This window comes from Heterocephalus glaber, unplaced genomic scaffold (genome assembly GCF_053883595.1).
Source record: "Heterocephalus glaber isolate CG9 unplaced genomic scaffold, H.glaber_assembly_v1.0 deba00001479, whole genome shotgun sequence".
Classification (NCBI taxonomy): domain Eukaryota; kingdom Metazoa; phylum Chordata; class Mammalia; order Rodentia; family Bathyergidae; genus Heterocephalus; species Heterocephalus glaber.
The window spans coordinates 5,268,454-5,284,830 of NW_028258316.1; the positions used below are offsets into that span (position 1 = coordinate 5,268,454).

A 16,377-nucleotide genomic window follows, 5' to 3' on the forward strand; every position below is an offset into this window, starting at 1 on the left:
TTCCCCGCCCACCTACCGAAGACCTGGAGGTCGAGCCCCTGCCGATCGGAACCAGCGGAGTTGGACGCCAGGCAGAAGTAGTGACCGGCGTCCTGGGAGAGGACGGGCTGGATCCTCAGGGACCCATCAGCCAGAACCTCCACCCTGGAATGGAGGGAGGGGTTGCCACGGAGACCAACAAGTAGGGGGACAGGCTGAGAGGGGATGGACCAAGGTGTCAACTAGGGACCCCTCCCTCTGGATTTAGGAAGTGGTCCTCCCCAGGCTCCCTGGGACCATGTGACCCCGCCCCCAAACGCAGCTGATTGGACCAGGGATGGACACATCACCCAGCCTGGGCCAATGGCATTCTCTGTCTCGGAAATCTGGACTTGGCATTCACAGAGAGTCAGAGGCCTAGCTGGGGCTGAAGATTTGGGGGCCCTGGGCACGTTGGGGCTCTCCAGAGGTCCTGAGACTCCCCGACACCAGCCCCACCAGTGCCCACCTGGGGCTCCCAGGGTCCAGGGGTGCCCCGTCCTTCCGCCAGCTCACAAGAGGTGGGGGCTCGCCGGAGGCCCGGCAGGGCAGCAGGGCCGTCTGGTTCTCAGAGGCGTTCACGGCGGGCGGACCTGGCTGGATGGCGGGCGCCGCTGCGGAGGGGACAGAGGGCTGGGCTGGCAGTCTGAGGCCCGTGGGGCTCGAGGGCGGGCAGGCGGGCTGGCACACTCACTGTGGATCTCCACGCGGAAGGCCACGCTGGTGCTGCCGGCCTGGTTGCGGGCTGTGCAGCTGTAGTGGCCGCTGTCGGCCGCGCTCAGGGCCCGCAGCTGCAGGAACCTGCCGCGCTCCGGGAACTGGGTGTGCGTGTCCGCCTGCAGGGCCGCGGGGTACAGAACCAGGCTTTTCTGGGGGAGCGGGTACGCCAAAGGCACAAAATCCTTAAATTTAGCTGCAGACTCTCCCATGTGTGTAAGGAGCACGGAGAGCCTCAGCCACTAAGTGACCCCAGGCTCGCCTCGGTGTCCTGCCAGCCCCAAAGTGACAATAATAACAGGGTAGAGGATTCCAGACAGGGCTGCTCAAGGCAGGCTCAGGGCCCAGGGCCCACCCACCCAGGCCCTGGAGTCCACCGGGGGCTGAAGGCAGCGCCCGGGTCCCCAGCCTGGCACCCACCTGCAACAAGACGCCGTCTCGGTGCCACTCGATCTCGGGCGCTGGCTCTGCCTCCACTGAGCACTCCAGGACCAGCTGCCCCGGGGCCAGGCCAACCACAGAGCGGGGGCCCCGGGGCCCAACCACGTTTGGAGGGGCTGGGGTACAAGAGGACGTGAGAGGGGCCCGGTCCTGCAGGCCCCATCCTGCCTCCACCCCCAGTTCCCCTACCTTGAACTCTGACCCGGAAGCTCTTCTCAGCTTCCCCCGCAGGGCTCTCGGCCAGGCAGGTGTATAGTCCTGCATCCCCGACCTGGGGACAGAGCAGGGTGAGCCCCTGCTGGGCTCCGAACTGGCTTCCCTCCTACTCCGCTCACTTCCCAGCCCACCAGGCCTCTCCCGGGATTTCTTCCTCCTTGCTTTAGGGCCCGTGCAAGGCCGGGCTCTTCCCGGAGGGCCCCCAGGACTGCCCCAGCCCTCCTCTGCTGTGGACAGGGAGTTCCCTAGTTTTTGCATCAGCTTTGGCTCTGGTTTTTTTTTTTTTTTTTTTGGTACCGGGGATCGAACTCGGGACCTTGAGCTTGCGAGGCAGGCGCCAGAACCACGGAGCTAAATCCCTGGCCCGTGCTTTGGCTCTGATGTTGGGGAGCTTCCGAGCGCAGGACTTGGGGGCCATGTCTACACCCTCACACCCACACAGAGGAAGAACTGCAGAAGACGAGGTAGCTGCCTAGCAGCCCCGAGGAAGCCACAGTGCCCTCCTCTACCACCCGGCTCCCAGCCCCATCCCAGCTGCCCCATCCAGCACCTGCGCGGCCTCCACACGGAACACGAGGCCCCCTCTGCTGCCGCCCTCCGGCCCGAGCAGGGCCTGCCCGTCCTTATGCCAGGTGATGTGGGGGGGGGGGATGCCCCGGGCGTCGCACAGCAGCTCCATGGGGGCGCCGGCCGTCAGCGTCAGCTCTGCAGGCTGGCCCGAGTCCTGGATGTGGGGCGGGTCTGCAGGGCGGCTTAGTTAGGTGCAGCCCCAGAGCCGGGGCTGGGGCTCCTGTCCCCTCATCACCCTTTACCCAGACAGACACACACAAACATCAGAGCCAGGGGCCCTTCTGCCTGGGACAATCACCTGGGCTTTAAAACCAACAAGCAAGGCAGGCATGATGGCGCACGCCTGCCATCCCAGCACTCTGGGAGGCTGAGGCAGGAGATTGCAAGTTTAAACCCAGCCTGGGCAACTCAGCAAGATTCTGTCTCAAAATAAATAAAAAAGGGTTTGGGACATAGCTCAGTGCAAAGGCCCTGGGTTCCACCCCTAGCACTGCAAAAACAAAAACAAACCAACAAGACATAGTATGGGGGAGGGTGATTGGTAGGAATTTTTCCAGTACAGCTTGACATTGCAGAATTTTTCACTGAGTCCTTGGGCTCTTATTTTTCCTACTGTCACCAAGACCATGAGACGCAGCCCTGGGAGGATTCAGTGTCCCAGTCACTTTCCCCCGGGATCCCAGGCCAGCGGCTGCCCTGTCCAGAACCAGCCCCGCCCTGAGCCTTCCCCAGGGGCTTCCCCGAGCCTCCCCTTGCCTCTTGCACATCTCCTCCATCCACCCGGGTCCCCCTGAGGACCTCGACATACCCATCACGGTCAGCTGGAAGTGTCTCCTGGCCTCCCCTGCCTCGCTGGTGGCCACGCAGGCATAGGTCCCCGAGTCACTGGCTCCCACTCTCCCTAGCTGCAGGCCGGGCCCCTGCTCGAGGCTCTGGGGCAACAAGGGCTCCCCATCCTTCATCCAAGATACGAGGGGCAGTGGGTTGCCCTGGGCATCACATGGCAGGACCACGGAGGAGCCACGGGCCACCACCATGTCACTCTGGAAGTCCGCCGGCTCCAGGCTGGGGGGCACTGGGGAGGACAAGGGGGTGGGAAGGAACCAGTTCACCCCAAGACTCAGCACAGGCTCTTCCTACCCAACGGATGCCTTGCTTCTGGAGATTCCTGCTCACCTGTGCCAGGACTGGCTTAGATTAGCCCCACCTAGGCCAGGAACCTCCCTGGGGTCCCCAAGGCCAGGTGAGTGCCTCCTGGCTCCCACAGCAGCACCCTCTCCTTCCCAGGGCAGCTGCTAATGGACACACCGCCCACCACTGGACCCTGGCACCTGGCAAGGGCCTGGCGCCGTGGGTGCCCAGCCACCACTATCAAGACAAGTGGCCGAACCGCCGAAGGAATCCAAGACTGAACCACGGAGTGTGCTCTGCTGGGGGCCCAAGGACTGCCCTTGGTTCCCCCCAGATAGGCTGGGGGCCGAGGGTCCTCATTCTCCCCACCAGGCCAAGGAACGCTCCTGCGTCACCTGCTCCTTACCAAGCACCTGCAAGGTGAAGTTCCTCTCGGCCACGCCGGCCAGGCTCGAGGCCACGCAGGTGAAGGTGCCCGTGTCTGCCAGCTGCACCTGGGAAATCCTGAGCCCCAGCCCGAGGCGGGAGGAGGGGAGAGGGAGACGCAGACAGGAAGAGAGGTTCAGGCTGCACAGAAATGCCACGGCAATGCCCCCTCTGTCCGCCTCCTCTCCAAGCGAGGACTGAAATGCAAAGCAGAGTCCACCCTGTGTCCCTGGTGACCTGGACCAAGCTCTGAGTGGCACTTCCTGGAGGCCCTGCCCTCCTGAGCCACTGCACCCCGCAGCGGACCCCTGCGTTCCGGGACTCCGGAAGCTCGGCTGTCCCATCACGGGGACAGGAACAGCTTACCTGTCCTCCCTCTGGGGCATCCCTCTGTCCTTGTCTCCAGCCTGTCCCTGGCCTCCTCCTGAAGCCCCTTTGTCCTCCCACAATCCCCCTAGCTGCTCCAGTGACAGCCACAGTGCCGAGGCCCACTGTGTCTCTCTCCTGACCTCCTGCCCCGCCTCGCCTTCTTCCCCGGGATCTCTAGACTCATCCTAACTCTGCGGCCAGTCCCACCTCGCAACGCTGCCCCCGAGTTCCCAAGTGGAAGCATCAGTGAGTGTCCCTGCCTGTCCCCTGGTGTCTGAGACCCTCTCAGCGGCCCAAGTTGCCAGAGTCATGACTCGGTCTCGGTGGTCAAGCCCCACCACAGAGGTAGGCAGAGAGAGCCGGGGCTGGGACGGACCGGCTGTCCTGGTGGCTTCACAAAAGACTTTGCAGGGCCCGCCGCTTTGCCCAGGAAATCCTCTTCCAGGTTGTCTGTCTGATAAAGACAGCCTAGGGCCTGCGCCACCTTGGTTATGAGTCCCTGTGGCACACGACTGTTTCGGAGTTGCAGGCGCAACCCTTCTCATTCTGTCTTTAAACGCTTCCCTTTGCCTCGACTTCTTTGGATTTATTTACTTGGCACTGAGCACTAAATCCAGGGCCTTCGCTCAGCTACATTCTCAGCTCTTTTCAGTGCTTACTTTGAGGCGGCCTTACTAAGTCTAAGTTGCCCAGGCTGGGCTCAAACTTGCGATGCTTTTGCCTTACCCTCCTAGCTGTGAAGGTGCTTAAGCCTGGTTAGAACATTTACCTTATGTTCTCACCCCAAAAAACAAAAAACAAAACCAAAAAAAATTGCCAGCCACATCATGAGCCCTCTGCACTGAAAAGCCCTCCTGGCTTTCTAGCTCTTAGGAAAACCCCAGTCCTTCTGGGTCCTACATGGCCTGGCCCTGTCATCTCCTGGCCACCCCAGGACCTCTGCACCTGCTGCTCCTCTGGCTGCTCTTCCCCATGGAACCCATTCACCACCCCACTTGCTCCCATCTCATGCAAATGCCCCCTTAGCCAACTGCCTACCCCTGCCTGCCCTGAAATAACCAGTGCCCTCCACTGCTGCCCCATCTCTCTCCCTGCTTTCTTCTTCTTCAAAGCACATCTTCATTTTTGCATCTGTTTCTTTTCCTCCCACTCCTGAAACAGTAAGCACCTCCTTCCAGGAAGCCCTCCTGATTTCCTCAACCTGTCAGGTGCGCTGGGTGCCATCAGGTGTCACCACCTGGCTTTGTGCCTGCAGTGTTTGGTATTCTAAGGCCCAGCCAGCCTCTCCCCTACCTGAGGGTGCGGCCAGAGCCGAGCAGGTGGGTGCGCTGGGAGAGCGGCAGTGGCAGCCCGTCCTTGAGCCAGCTCACGTGGATGGGCAGGGAGCCCCGCACCGGGCACGCCATGGTCACCAGTTCCCTGGGCCTGCTCACCAGCGCCCCGGTGCCACCTGCCTCCTGCTCGATGGTGGGAGGGACTAGGGGTGGGCAGAGAGCAAAGAGAGGTGACAGAAGACAGAGCTCCTCCCAGGGCAAACAGGAGGGGCAGCCATCCCTGGACTCTGCCACTGCCGCCATCGTAGTCAGGGGTCCCAGAGCCCTGTGGCCCCTAAGGGACAAAGCCTGCTGTTTGCAGGCACAGCACCCCGCTCCCTTCCCCTCCTGCACCCCAACTCCTGCAGCTCCCTGACCCAGGGGTGGCGCCTAGAGTTTGAGAACTGATGATGATGGCCCCCGTGTGGGTATGGCTGGGATTTGAACCCAGGTCTCCTGCTCTTTCCTCTGGCCCACTCAGCACCTCCCGGGGCCCACAGAGACCCCACGCTGGCCAAGCTGCTGTGTCCCCCTGTCCCCATGTCCCCTGCCGCGCCTCACCCAGCACCGTGACCATGTGCAGCCTGGCGTCCTCGCCGGCAGTGTTGTGGGCCACGCAGGTGTAAGCACCCGAGTCCCCAGCCTGCAGGCCCTTGAGCACCAGGGAGCTGCCGTCCTGGTAGAACCTGTGAGGGAGGCACTGCTGAGGGCTGGGCGCGCAGCAGGATGGTGGCAGGTTCCCTGGGGTGGGCACACCCGTCTTACCGGAGGTGAGTGCCCACAGCCTGGTGCAGTGGGGCGCCGTCCTTCAGCCAGGCCACGTCCGGCGGCGGCTGTCCCTGGGCCTCACAGTCCAGCCGCACCTCCCGGCCCTGCAGCACGCTGTGCTCCCTTGGGACATCCGAGCTCCGGATCCGGGGGGCCTCTGGGGCAGGGGTGTGGTGAGGTGGTGGCACGACCACTGGAAGAGGCTCCTGGAGGAGTCCCAGGGCTCAGACCTACCCAGCACGGCCACCATGAAGTCCTTGCGGGCCTCAGCCTGGGCGTTCTCAGCCACACAGGTGTAGGTGCCGGCCTGGGTGGGCTGCAGGCGGCTCAGCTGCAGGTGGCCGCCCCGGGAGACCACACCGTGCACCGCGCTGCTCTCTGCAAGACAGGGCAGGGGGCTCTGAATTCCTCACCCCCTTCTTGTGCTCAGGCCCAAGGGGATGGGGCCACCTTCTTGTACACCACTTTCCTCAGCTCCGTCTCTGATTGCTCTGTTCCTTACAACTGTCTGGATTTCCTTCCACTAGGGACACTTCTCCCCCCCAGGGACCCATGCCCTCAGGGTCCAGGGCCTGGGCTCAGGCCCTGCCCCACCCCTTCCCCCAGCTGTCAAGGCTCTGGTCAAGGTGAAAGAGTCCCTCACCGTCTCATCAGCCGAGCGTGCTGCCCCTTCCTCCCCTCCAGCCGCAGCTCTGTCCCAAAGCTGTCTACTGCTCACCCAGCTGTCCACCTCGCCCTGTACTCCTCTGTCCCCCCAGCCTTTCTGGATGAAATATGCTGAGTGACAAACAGCTCTGTGCTATTGGAGATTGAACCCAAGGTCTTCATGCTGAACTACATCCCCAGCTCTTTTGTGAGACAAAGTCTCGCTAAGTTGAACTCCCCAGGCTGGGCTTGAATTTGCAATCCTCCTGCTTTAGCCTCCCAGAGTGCTGGGGTTACAGGCATGTAGCACCATTCTGGTCTAGAACCTCTAGAACTGGCCTTCTGTCTTCTGGGAGACCAGAGGGAGGAGGAAGGAAGGGAATGGTTCCTGAGGTCTAGAGTCTAAGAACCAATCAAAGTCAAAAGACAAAGGGGGCGGGGCCTCTGAATGGAGCAGAGCCTCTGAGGGGTGGGGTCTCTGAGGGGCAGGGCCTCCACTGGAACCTGCCTTTTGATTTTGATGGGAGTGTCGACAGCCAACAACTTCCTCTGTCTTCGTTATCATTGTCTCGAGTAAAAGAATATTTTGCACTCAAGAGTTAAGAACGTGTTGGACTCACCCACAGGCATTCTGTCCTTCAGCCAAGTCACGGTGGGTGCAGGGACCCCAGACACATCACAGGTCAGGACCAGGGCTCTCCCAGCCACCTGGCTCACTGTCTCTGTCTTGGGGTTCTCAAATATTGGGGCCACTGCAGGAAAGAAGCCACATTCCTGGAATCCTGAGACTCCCCCTTCCCTTCATCTCAGGCAGATCAGCAAGCCCTTCCCTGGAGCCAAGAGTTCACATTCTATTCTCTGCCATCGATGATAATGATTGCTTTATTCACAGATGCAGCTATAAGGACCAGCTGGTTATTTCAGAGCATTCACAAAGGAGAGCCCAGGATGGTGAATGCATGGCTCATGCTGCAGTAGTCCTTATCCTGTCCCAGGGCAGACATCACTAATCAATCCCAGCATTCTTATGCTCATCCAGGATGAAGTTATGCACCCAAGCAGACATTACAAGTGGAACAGTGTCTGCTGGGCTCAAGGTGAACCATCTTTGCCCTCCAGGACCAGAGATCCACAATTTCCCCCTGTTCACGGAGGGACCTGTGGGATTGGGGCAGCAAGCCTGGTGTTGGTCATTTTCAAGAATATTCAGTATGCCTCAGGATGGGACATACCTGCTGCTCCCTGGTTGAGAGGCTGCTGGTGGATGGGGTACCCCCCAGCCTGTTTTCCCATCATGCACAGCAGTTTTAGCGAGCACCTGGTTGTGCAAGGAAAAACTACACTTCCCAGCCTCCCTTGCAGCACACTGACCAACTGCCCGAGCTCTAATTCACAGAGTACAAGTGGAAGAAACATATACACTTCTGCATAACTCAAATGTTGCATAACTCAAATGCTTCTGGTCCTTTCTGCTTCCTGTGGTTAGGGACAGGATGCAGTGTGTTCCAGCTTCAACCATGTAAACAGGGACACCACCCTTGGAGATGAAGGAGCAACAAGATGGAAGGGACCTGGGTGGGTTCTCCCAAACTACTACATGGAGCTGGGGGACTCCACCAACACAGACACTCACCACTAGGAGTTTGCCTGAGAGGAAACTTCTCTCTGATTTAATCTATTGTACTTTGGGGAATTTGGTTGCATAGCTAGATCTGTACACTAGCTGACACATATCTGACCCCAGAAAACCTGGCCAACTCCCCAGACTGATTAGCCAAGCTCCTGTCCACCCAGCATGAGATACAAGTCCAACTGAACGCCACCCCTGTATGTTCCATCCTTGGGCTGATGACACGGTGCCTTCAGGGTTCAAAACAGAGGTGGCGTGGCCCCAGGGCTCTGAGTGTCTGGTGTCTCAGGCTCCATCCTAGTACCCAGTGCCAGGCCTTGTGCCCAGCACGCCACAGCAGATCCGGTGCCTCCAGGGTGCCCAGCCAGCAGACCCTGCTCCTACCAGTGATGACTGACCAGCGATGAACCCAAGGCCCAGGGGGACAAAGTCACCCCACAAACCAGGTCTTGGCAGAGCCCTTTCGGATCCTGCTCTTTTAATTTCCAGATCTTGTGCCCCTAACCTGTGGCACTGGCGCTTCTTTCTAGGCAAGGTGCTGCTGGGGTGGGGGTCCTGGCCTCATTGGGCCCAGCTTACCCTGGACGGTGAGGAAGAAGGTCCGCATGGCCTCCCCAGCAGCACTGCTGACTTTACAGCTGTATGAACCTTTGTCCGACACCTGGGACAGGAAGAGCATGTGGTGATGGGGTGTGCAGGGCTGGGGTGAGGGCTCCCCTGAAACATCCAGGTCCCAGAAGCCTTCAGGGCAGGGACTCCCCAAATCTATCGGTTCTGCCCAGGGAGCTAAAGGAAGACAGGACCTTCTGGCCTTCCTCAAGAGCTCCAAGAGATAGAAGGGTCCCCCAACAGAGACCCAGCCTGGGGCCAGGCCAGGAGACAGGGCCCAGGGGGATTTCAGGATGATGGCAAGTATTCATGCAACACACCCTTGAGCGTGCATGACCTATGCCAGGGAGGGAGGCAGCACGGGGCAGACTCCTAGGAGCCACAGATCCCAGCAAGAAGGACCTAGGGAAACTTCTAGATCTGGGGAAACTGAGGTAGGCAGCAGGGAAGGAACCTGCTCAGTGCGGGTCAGTGCAGGCATGGGGCTGGACTCTGACTCTCAGGAGCCCATCTGCTTCCTGGGTCTCCACCCGGAGGTCACACACCTGCCACCCCCTCCCCAGCCCTCCACCCTTCTGCCCTTCCACCCACCTGGGACGCCAGGATCTCCAGTCTCTGTGTGCCCTGCAGAGCCCGGACCCGCGGCTCCAGGGCCAGGGGCTGCTGATCCTTGTACCAGGTCACGACTGGCTCCAGGGGCGAGTCTGTCTCACAGCTCAAGACAGTCTTGTCCCCAGCCTGGACAAGGATGGCCTCCGGGGGGCCACCAGGAGGAGCCTCCCTAAAGGTAGGGGGGACTGGGGCCACAGGACAGCCCAGTGACTCACTGCAGCCTCCCCAGTCCTCCCAAGCCCTCCCACGGGTGACACCCATGGAGCCCCACAGGGTCCCATAGTGAACCAGACCCTGGAGAGGGGGAACCTGGCCAGCATGGCAGAACCTGCTGAGTGGAAGGGGCAGCCTCGCACCCTCTCTGGGCCTCAGCGTCCTAGACAGGGAGCTGCTCACAGCCCTCCTGGGCTCCTTCCTGCAAGGGCTGCCTCCAGCTGGGCAGAGCCCGCCCATGGGGCCCCCGCTGCCCTGCCACTCTGGCTAATGGATACAGGATCCCCCACCCCCTGCTCTGAGACCACAGGACCTGGCGTGGTGTCCAGTACACAGCAGGGGAGCACATGAGTGAATGAACCAGCTCAGGGCTGCAAAGAGACTTCGGTATGCCCTGGCTGCTGACCTTGGGGACCAGCTTTCCCCGAAGAGGATTCCAAAGACCATGAGCCCTCACAGTCTCTGTGCTGAGAGTCCATGATCATGTGAGCATGGGAAAGAAGGGTCCCTTCCTGGGCCTGGCTCTTGGGGTTCATCTCGCTGCTCCCTCTCAACTTGACCATCATCCAAACTTCCCATGAGCCACACACTGGGCCAAGGACTGCACAAAGTGCCAGCAGGTGACAGATGGGAAACCCAGGGCTCAAGAGGGACAATGACTGGCCCAAGGTCCCAGGGCTCAGCTCCCAGCCCAAGCGTGTCCAGCTCCGGAGACTGTCACTGTCTGCCCGGTGGCAGATGGTGCCACTGAATGCTATCCCATTTGGGGCAGTGGGCGAGGGGTATCCCACCCCACCGTAGGCAGTCTCCCCTCCTCCACAGAGAGTGGCGGCATTGTGGGGGGACAGGATGTACCCAGCACGCTGAGCTGCACCACTTTCTGGTCTCGGCCGGCTGCGTTGAGCGCCTCGCACAGGTACGTCCCGGAGTCTGAGGGCTGCACCCGGGGCAGCTGCAGCGTGTGTGTGCCTGTGGGAAGCCAGCCCCTCACACCAGCCCCCAGCCCCCCATCGAGATCCCTCCCAGGCACACAGCCTGCCCCAGGTTTGGGGAAGCCACTGCAGCTCCCCACAAGCCTCAGGTTACCCACCAGGCAGGAGGAAAACCTCTTTCCCCAAGACAAGGGCCTCATTGTCCTTGTACCACGTGACCTCAGGACTCGGGTGAGCAAGGGCTTCACAGGGGAGGGAGACGCTGCTGTTGAGGACTGCCGTGACCTGCTCCGGGTTCTGGCTTGTGATTCGTGGTGGCACTGTCCCCACAGCCACAGGGATGAAGAAAGACGTGAGGAGCAATGCCGGCAGGGGTGGAGCGGCAGGGGTGAGACCCCGAGGGTGAAGACATCTTCAAACAGGGGCAGACAGCTCCCCAGCCCATGAGCACACAGGGGCTTGGAGATCAGAGAGGGACAGCCACTCTTCAGGGCCGCACAGCAGTCAGCCGCGGGTGGGGCCAAAATACCAATCCAGGCACCGGGCTGTGACTGAGTGCTCAGCACTGTCCCCTCCCATCCCCGAGGCCACAGCCGTCCCACACCTGAGTTCCTGAGGCTGCTGAGACTGAGAGCAGACTTGGGGTGCTGAAGCGCCCCCTCTCTGACCCGGGGCCCCTCTGAGTGTTCCCCAGCCCTACAGGAAGGGGTTGCCCAGGAAAAGCGTGGGTGTACACAGTAAGTGCTCAAGAACAGTGCTGGGTGGCCTGAGAAATGCCATCCCTGGCCGCCTCCAATGTTGCTTATAAGCATCAGGGTTCAGCCCAGCTGTAATCAGGTCCCCCAAATGCTCTGTCCCAGGCTGCTACTGGGCCCAGGCTGGGGTCCCTAAAGCCCGAGTCCAGACCCCTCTTGGGGAGGGACGCAGAACCGCAGGGCTGCCCCTTGGCCCTCTCACCTTGGACCCTGAGGGTGAACAGCTTCTCTGCAGAGCCCGCCTGGTTCTCAGCCACACACATGTAGCTGGCAGCGTCGGCCACTTCTGCCATGGACACCTGGGGGAGCCACCCCAAAACTGACCCTCTCCCCACAGCAGATAAGTGACCCCGGAGACTCATGGAGAGCTGGGGCCCCCACTGGGGCTCTGTGTGACAGTTGGGATGTCACGGGGAGGACTGCTGGGGGCTGTGCTGGCTCCCAGGGTCCCACGAAGCCCCGTGTGTGGACGCTGGTGGCCGAGGCAGGTGGTGCCTGGTGCCTTGCATGTGGCCAAGCTCTGGGTGAGGCCACCAACTTCCCGCAGTGGCTCTGGGCCCACTAGGCTCAGGCCCTAGCACACACGCTCCCCTTTCCCAGGTGTCCCTGAGCTCACAGGGACCATGCAGCCCGGCTTGCTGGGCAGATGAAACCACAAGCCGCAGGCTGCAAGCCTCTGGGGTGGCCTGTGGATGCCTGCAACCTGAGCAGTGCTGTCCTCACCTGCAAGACTCGCCCGTCCTCCAGCACCTGCAGCCTTGGGCTCGGGGCGAAAGGGAGTCCATTCTGCAGCCACGACAAGGTGGGTGCCGGGTTGCCCAGCGCCGGGCACTGTAGGCTGACAGTGCCGCTGGCGTTGACGGTCACCTCCTCCACCAGCTCCTCGGTGTCACCCAGGATCACGGGTGGGGCTGGGGTGGGCACAGGTGGGTGAAGAGTGGCATCGGGTGCCAGGCGCTGGCTGGGGCTCTGCACCCTGCTCACCAAGCCCTCCCAGGTCTGGTTGCAACTAAGGAATCTACAGCACAGAGGGGTTGCAGCTTGCTCATGGTCACACAGCCAGGAAGTGACCAACTCGAATGTGAACCAGTGCTGCCCACTGCAGAGCCCAAGCGGCCAACCCCACTGGGAACCTCGGTCTGGTGGGGCTGGACACACAGGCTGGGCCCATTCGGACAGAGCCTGCATAGGGCCTCGGTCCCTAGACTCCCAGGGCCACTCACTCAGCACCAGCAGCTCGTAGTGCAGCCAGTCTTCGCCCACCTCATTGGAGGCTCTGCACGAATACCTCCCGGCATCCTCTGCCCGCACCAGGGGCAGCTGCAGGACCCGGCCACCTGTGTGCACAGGACAGAGGCCTGGGCTCAGGGCAAGACACTCGTCCCCACCAAAGAGCAAGGAATAGGACACACTGCCCTCCCTGCCTGCTCTGTACCCGGCCTGCCCTGCCCAGCTTGTGGGTGAGGAGAGAGCCAAGCCCAGTGCAGCTGCCAGTACGCTGTGTGCCAGGCCCCGGGCATAGTGGCTTTATGGGCACATGCTGCTGTTACCCCATCTTACAGACAGGGAAACTGAGGCTTCCACCAGGGGCCAGCAGGACAGTGGCAGGGCGGGGCTCTGGTGTCTAAGGAGGCTCCTGGGCCTGTGGCCATGGGAGGGTTGTCACTTGGGACCTTCTGTGACCCAGAGCCAGGCAGGGACAGAACCTGGCATCGAGCAGGGACTAGAGTCGGGCTCCAGCTGATGCTGGGTTAGGGTGGCCATGTGCTCAGGGCCAGGCTAGGGGTGGCTTGACCAGGGCAGAACCAGGGGTTCATGACATGCAGCACTGGGGCCCAGTGGCCGGGAAGGAGAGGCAGAGCTTGGGGTGGAGCCTGCTGAAGTTTGAGCTTCATCACTGGTCAGGGTCAGACTCAGGTTAGCTGTAACCATGGCCATGATGTGCTCAGGGTTAGGAGCTCATGGCCAGGGTCAGAGGTTGGTAGTGGGGTGGGAGATCAAGGTCAATGGCCGGGCAGCAGGTGGGGAGAGTGGCCAGGTCCGGCTCTGGATGGTGGCTGGGATTAACTCATGGTCAGGGTCTGAGCTATGGATCTGCATGTGGCTGAGTCCCCTGGGAGTAGGTCAGAGGTCACCGGCAGGGGAAGGGGTCAGTCCTGGAACTGCTGACAGAACCTCTTTCTTTACAGGAGCAAACACTGAGCTTGGTCTGACTCTACTTACTGGGGACCCCAGGTCTCCTTTCTAGCACCACCATGCTCCAGACCTGGCAAGACATGGTGCAAACGCTGAGCTGGAGACCACAGAGACCCATTCAGTGGGTCTGCACCGCCAGCACCAGCTGGCACCTGGTCCACTGGGAGCCAGGAGCTGTTCGGGAGGCCAGGAATTTCTAACCTTTCCTTTGGAGCCTTGAATTCAAAATCATCCACAGTCACACAGTAGCACTCAGGCACCCACGTACCTTGCAACAGAGAGACCCTGTCAGAGCCTGAGAGGAGCTGGTCCTCCCTGTACCAGGTGAGCTCCGGTGGTGGGATGGCATTGGTGTCACAGTACAGGTAGGCTGGGTTGTTCTCCACCACCTCTCGGTATTCTGTCACCTCACCCTGGGCCTCCTCCTCTTGGGACAGGATCTCAAAGGCGGCACTAGGATCACCCACCTTCTGGAACATGGGGGGCACTGGGCAAGGAGACAATGCTGTGAGGAGATGCAGCCAGGGGGTGCACCTCTGCTCTCAGAAATGACCGGCCAGCATGGGAGGCGCACAATTCCACACAGGAGCTTTTCCTTCCTGTCAAGGAATCATTAAATCCTCACATTGTGCACTTACTGAGCAGCTACTACATGCTAGGGCCAGGATAAGATTCCAACCCCACAGAGCCCTCCTCTAATGGGCACCAAAGCCTCCTTGTAACTTGGAGAAAATGTTCAGGGTGGGAAGGTGTGGTCTGCATTGCTTATTAGAGCACAGAGGCACAAAATCACCAGCTTCTACAGCCAGAAGGGGCCGCAAGGGCACCTGCTCTGATTGATTACCTACTGCAGGCTGAGAGGACAGTGACACGCTTAGGTCCCTCAGATTGTGAGTGACAGAGCCAGTGCAAAGGATCCAGCCCAGAGGCACCAGCAATGCAAAGGGTGCTCCTCCTGCTGGGCCACAGCTGAAATGTGCAGCAAAACTCAGCTGCTTGGCTTGGGTATCAGTGCCTACTTCCTGTCTTCCTCCCTGAAGCAATACTTAAAGAAAAACCAAGCCCTTCCCAGCCTGGGGCACTTCCTCTCCCCATGGCTGTAACTCCTTGTTCTGGTACAGATAATGTTAACAACTACGTCCTGTGAGCAAAGTTGATGACACTGTGTTCTCATATCATTCAGAAGACACTGTCCTCTTTCAAGGCAAAGCTACAAAACTGTCTGCTCTTGTCCTGTTCCAGTAAACTCACCTGCTACGTCACTAGAAAAACCACCCTCGGGCCGAGTATTTAGCTCAGTGGTTCCACCACCTGCTTCACAAGCGTAAGGACCCGGGTTCGATCCCCGGTACCAAAAAAACCCAAAAAAACCCCACAAAAAAACCACCCTCTTTGACAAAATGTAAATATAATAAAATGTAGAGTAGCACAGGCAAAAATAAAGTTTTGCACATTGTTGAGAAACATGAAAATATAAAAACTGACCACCAAAAAAAAAAAAAAAAGTAAATATAAAAGCTGAAACTTCTCTTGGTTCAGTGCTCAGCCATTTCAGACAGAGTGCACTGAGCCGGTGCCTGTACCTTACATAAATCCACCTGACTCTCATTTGGTCTCTCCTTTCTCTTGGAATTCTGCAACATTTCTGGTGACCAGGAAGGGACTGGAGGTGACAGTTGCTGTCTCCCTTGCCTGCAGGCCTGAGAGGGGCCCAAGCTGTGGGAATCCTGAGAACTCTGGTGCCACCAAGGCAGAGGGAATCAGCCCCTCCACCCGCTCCAGCACAAAAGGATCCTGTTGGGATTCAGGAAGATTCTGAAACCACAGTGCCAGGCCCCCCAGGGGGAACCTGTCCCCTATGGACAGAAGGGGAAGCTGGTCACTTCCTGGGGAGTACCGAATAACCGAGCCCAGATTAAATTGGGCACCCCAAGCAGGAGTGGCCTGCAATGAGAATCAGCTCATAGGAGTGCCAGGGACATGGATGTGGCCCACCACGGGAGAGGCTCATGGTTGGTCTGATCCCGACTGAGTCACAGGAAACCTACAATCCAAGTGGAATGCAGGGGTAGCCCACAGCAGGAGTTGCTCTCTAACAACTCAAGACAGGCCCACAGAGAGAGTGACTTGCAGAGGGTGTGACAGTAGACTCAGGGGGGGAGTCAGACAGAGCTCACCCAGGTGTACTGAGTAGCCAGACTCAGGGTGTTGGGAACTGGGAAGTGGTGCGCAGCAAGAGAAGCTTGAAAAACTGGCACCCGAGTGGAAACTTCTGGGAGAGGGGAGGTGTATGAGTGTGTGTGAAAGAGTGGAGTGGAGTGTGTGAGTCCAATGTCACCTGAGGTCAGCTGGGGCCTCCGGGAGGAAGGTGATCTAATTGGTCTAAAAACTAAGTAACTGAGAGAATGATTTACATTATAAAGGGCAAAGGCATGAGGAAAGCTGCTTAGCTTTAGTGTGCTGAGATACACAGGTGGGGTGCCACAGACAAGCTGATTAAAAAAAAAAAAAAAAACAGGGGCCAGGGATTTAGGTCAGTGGCACCATGCCTGCCCAGCAATCGAAAGGTCCTCAGTTCAACCCCTGGTACAAAAAACCCCCCAAAAACCTGTGAAATGGGGTGAATACAGTGACCAGCCCAGATGAGGATCAAAACAAAAAGAACGCCTGAGCATCCAGCAGCTGGGCTGAGACAAAGGCACAAGGCAGAAAGACAGATCCAGCTGCACCTGCCAAGGTTAAAAAGGCAAAACGAAGATCATCCATTCATTTCAAAGCAACAGAAAGTGGAGCAAGACAGTGGGAGGGACGCTCCT

At 59.5% G+C, this 16,377-nt stretch overlaps 1 protein-coding gene across 6 annotated transcripts in view; it reads right to left on the minus strand.

Moving 5' to 3' along the window:
* Hmcn2 (hemicentin 2) overlaps positions 1 to 16,377 on the minus strand; it is a 127,271-nt gene that overhangs the window by 28,535 nt on the left and 82,359 nt on the right. For all 6 annotated transcript variants that reach the window (XM_087183051.1, XM_087183050.1, XM_087183049.1 and 3 more), the window contains 21 exons: positions 13,830 to 14,048; positions 12,589 to 12,702; positions 12,089 to 12,276; positions 11,568 to 11,664; positions 10,769 to 10,930; positions 10,534 to 10,647; positions 9,445 to 9,650; positions 8,824 to 8,905; positions 7,235 to 7,366; positions 6,204 to 6,347; positions 5,967 to 6,126; positions 5,763 to 5,887; positions 5,182 to 5,365; positions 3,500 to 3,597; positions 2,771 to 3,037; positions 1,943 to 2,133; positions 1,366 to 1,447; positions 1,156 to 1,292; positions 713 to 854; positions 488 to 632; positions 17 to 144 (listed from right to left, as the gene is read on the minus strand). In XM_087183051.1, coding sequence (XP_087039177.1) covers positions 17 to 144; positions 488 to 632; positions 713 to 854; positions 1,156 to 1,292; positions 1,366 to 1,447; positions 1,943 to 2,133; positions 2,771 to 3,037; positions 3,500 to 3,597; positions 5,182 to 5,365; positions 5,763 to 5,887; positions 5,967 to 6,126; positions 6,204 to 6,347; positions 7,235 to 7,366; positions 8,824 to 8,905; positions 9,445 to 9,650; positions 10,534 to 10,647; positions 10,769 to 10,930; positions 11,568 to 11,664; positions 12,089 to 12,276; positions 12,589 to 12,702; positions 13,830 to 14,048 — 3,117 coding nt within the window. The remainder of the gene's footprint in view (positions 1 to 16; positions 145 to 487; positions 633 to 712; positions 855 to 1,155; positions 1,293 to 1,365; positions 1,448 to 1,942; positions 2,134 to 2,770; positions 3,038 to 3,499; positions 3,598 to 5,181; positions 5,366 to 5,762; positions 5,888 to 5,966; positions 6,127 to 6,203; positions 6,348 to 7,234; positions 7,367 to 8,823; positions 8,906 to 9,444; positions 9,651 to 10,533; positions 10,648 to 10,768; positions 10,931 to 11,567; positions 11,665 to 12,088; positions 12,277 to 12,588; positions 12,703 to 13,829; positions 14,049 to 16,377) is intronic.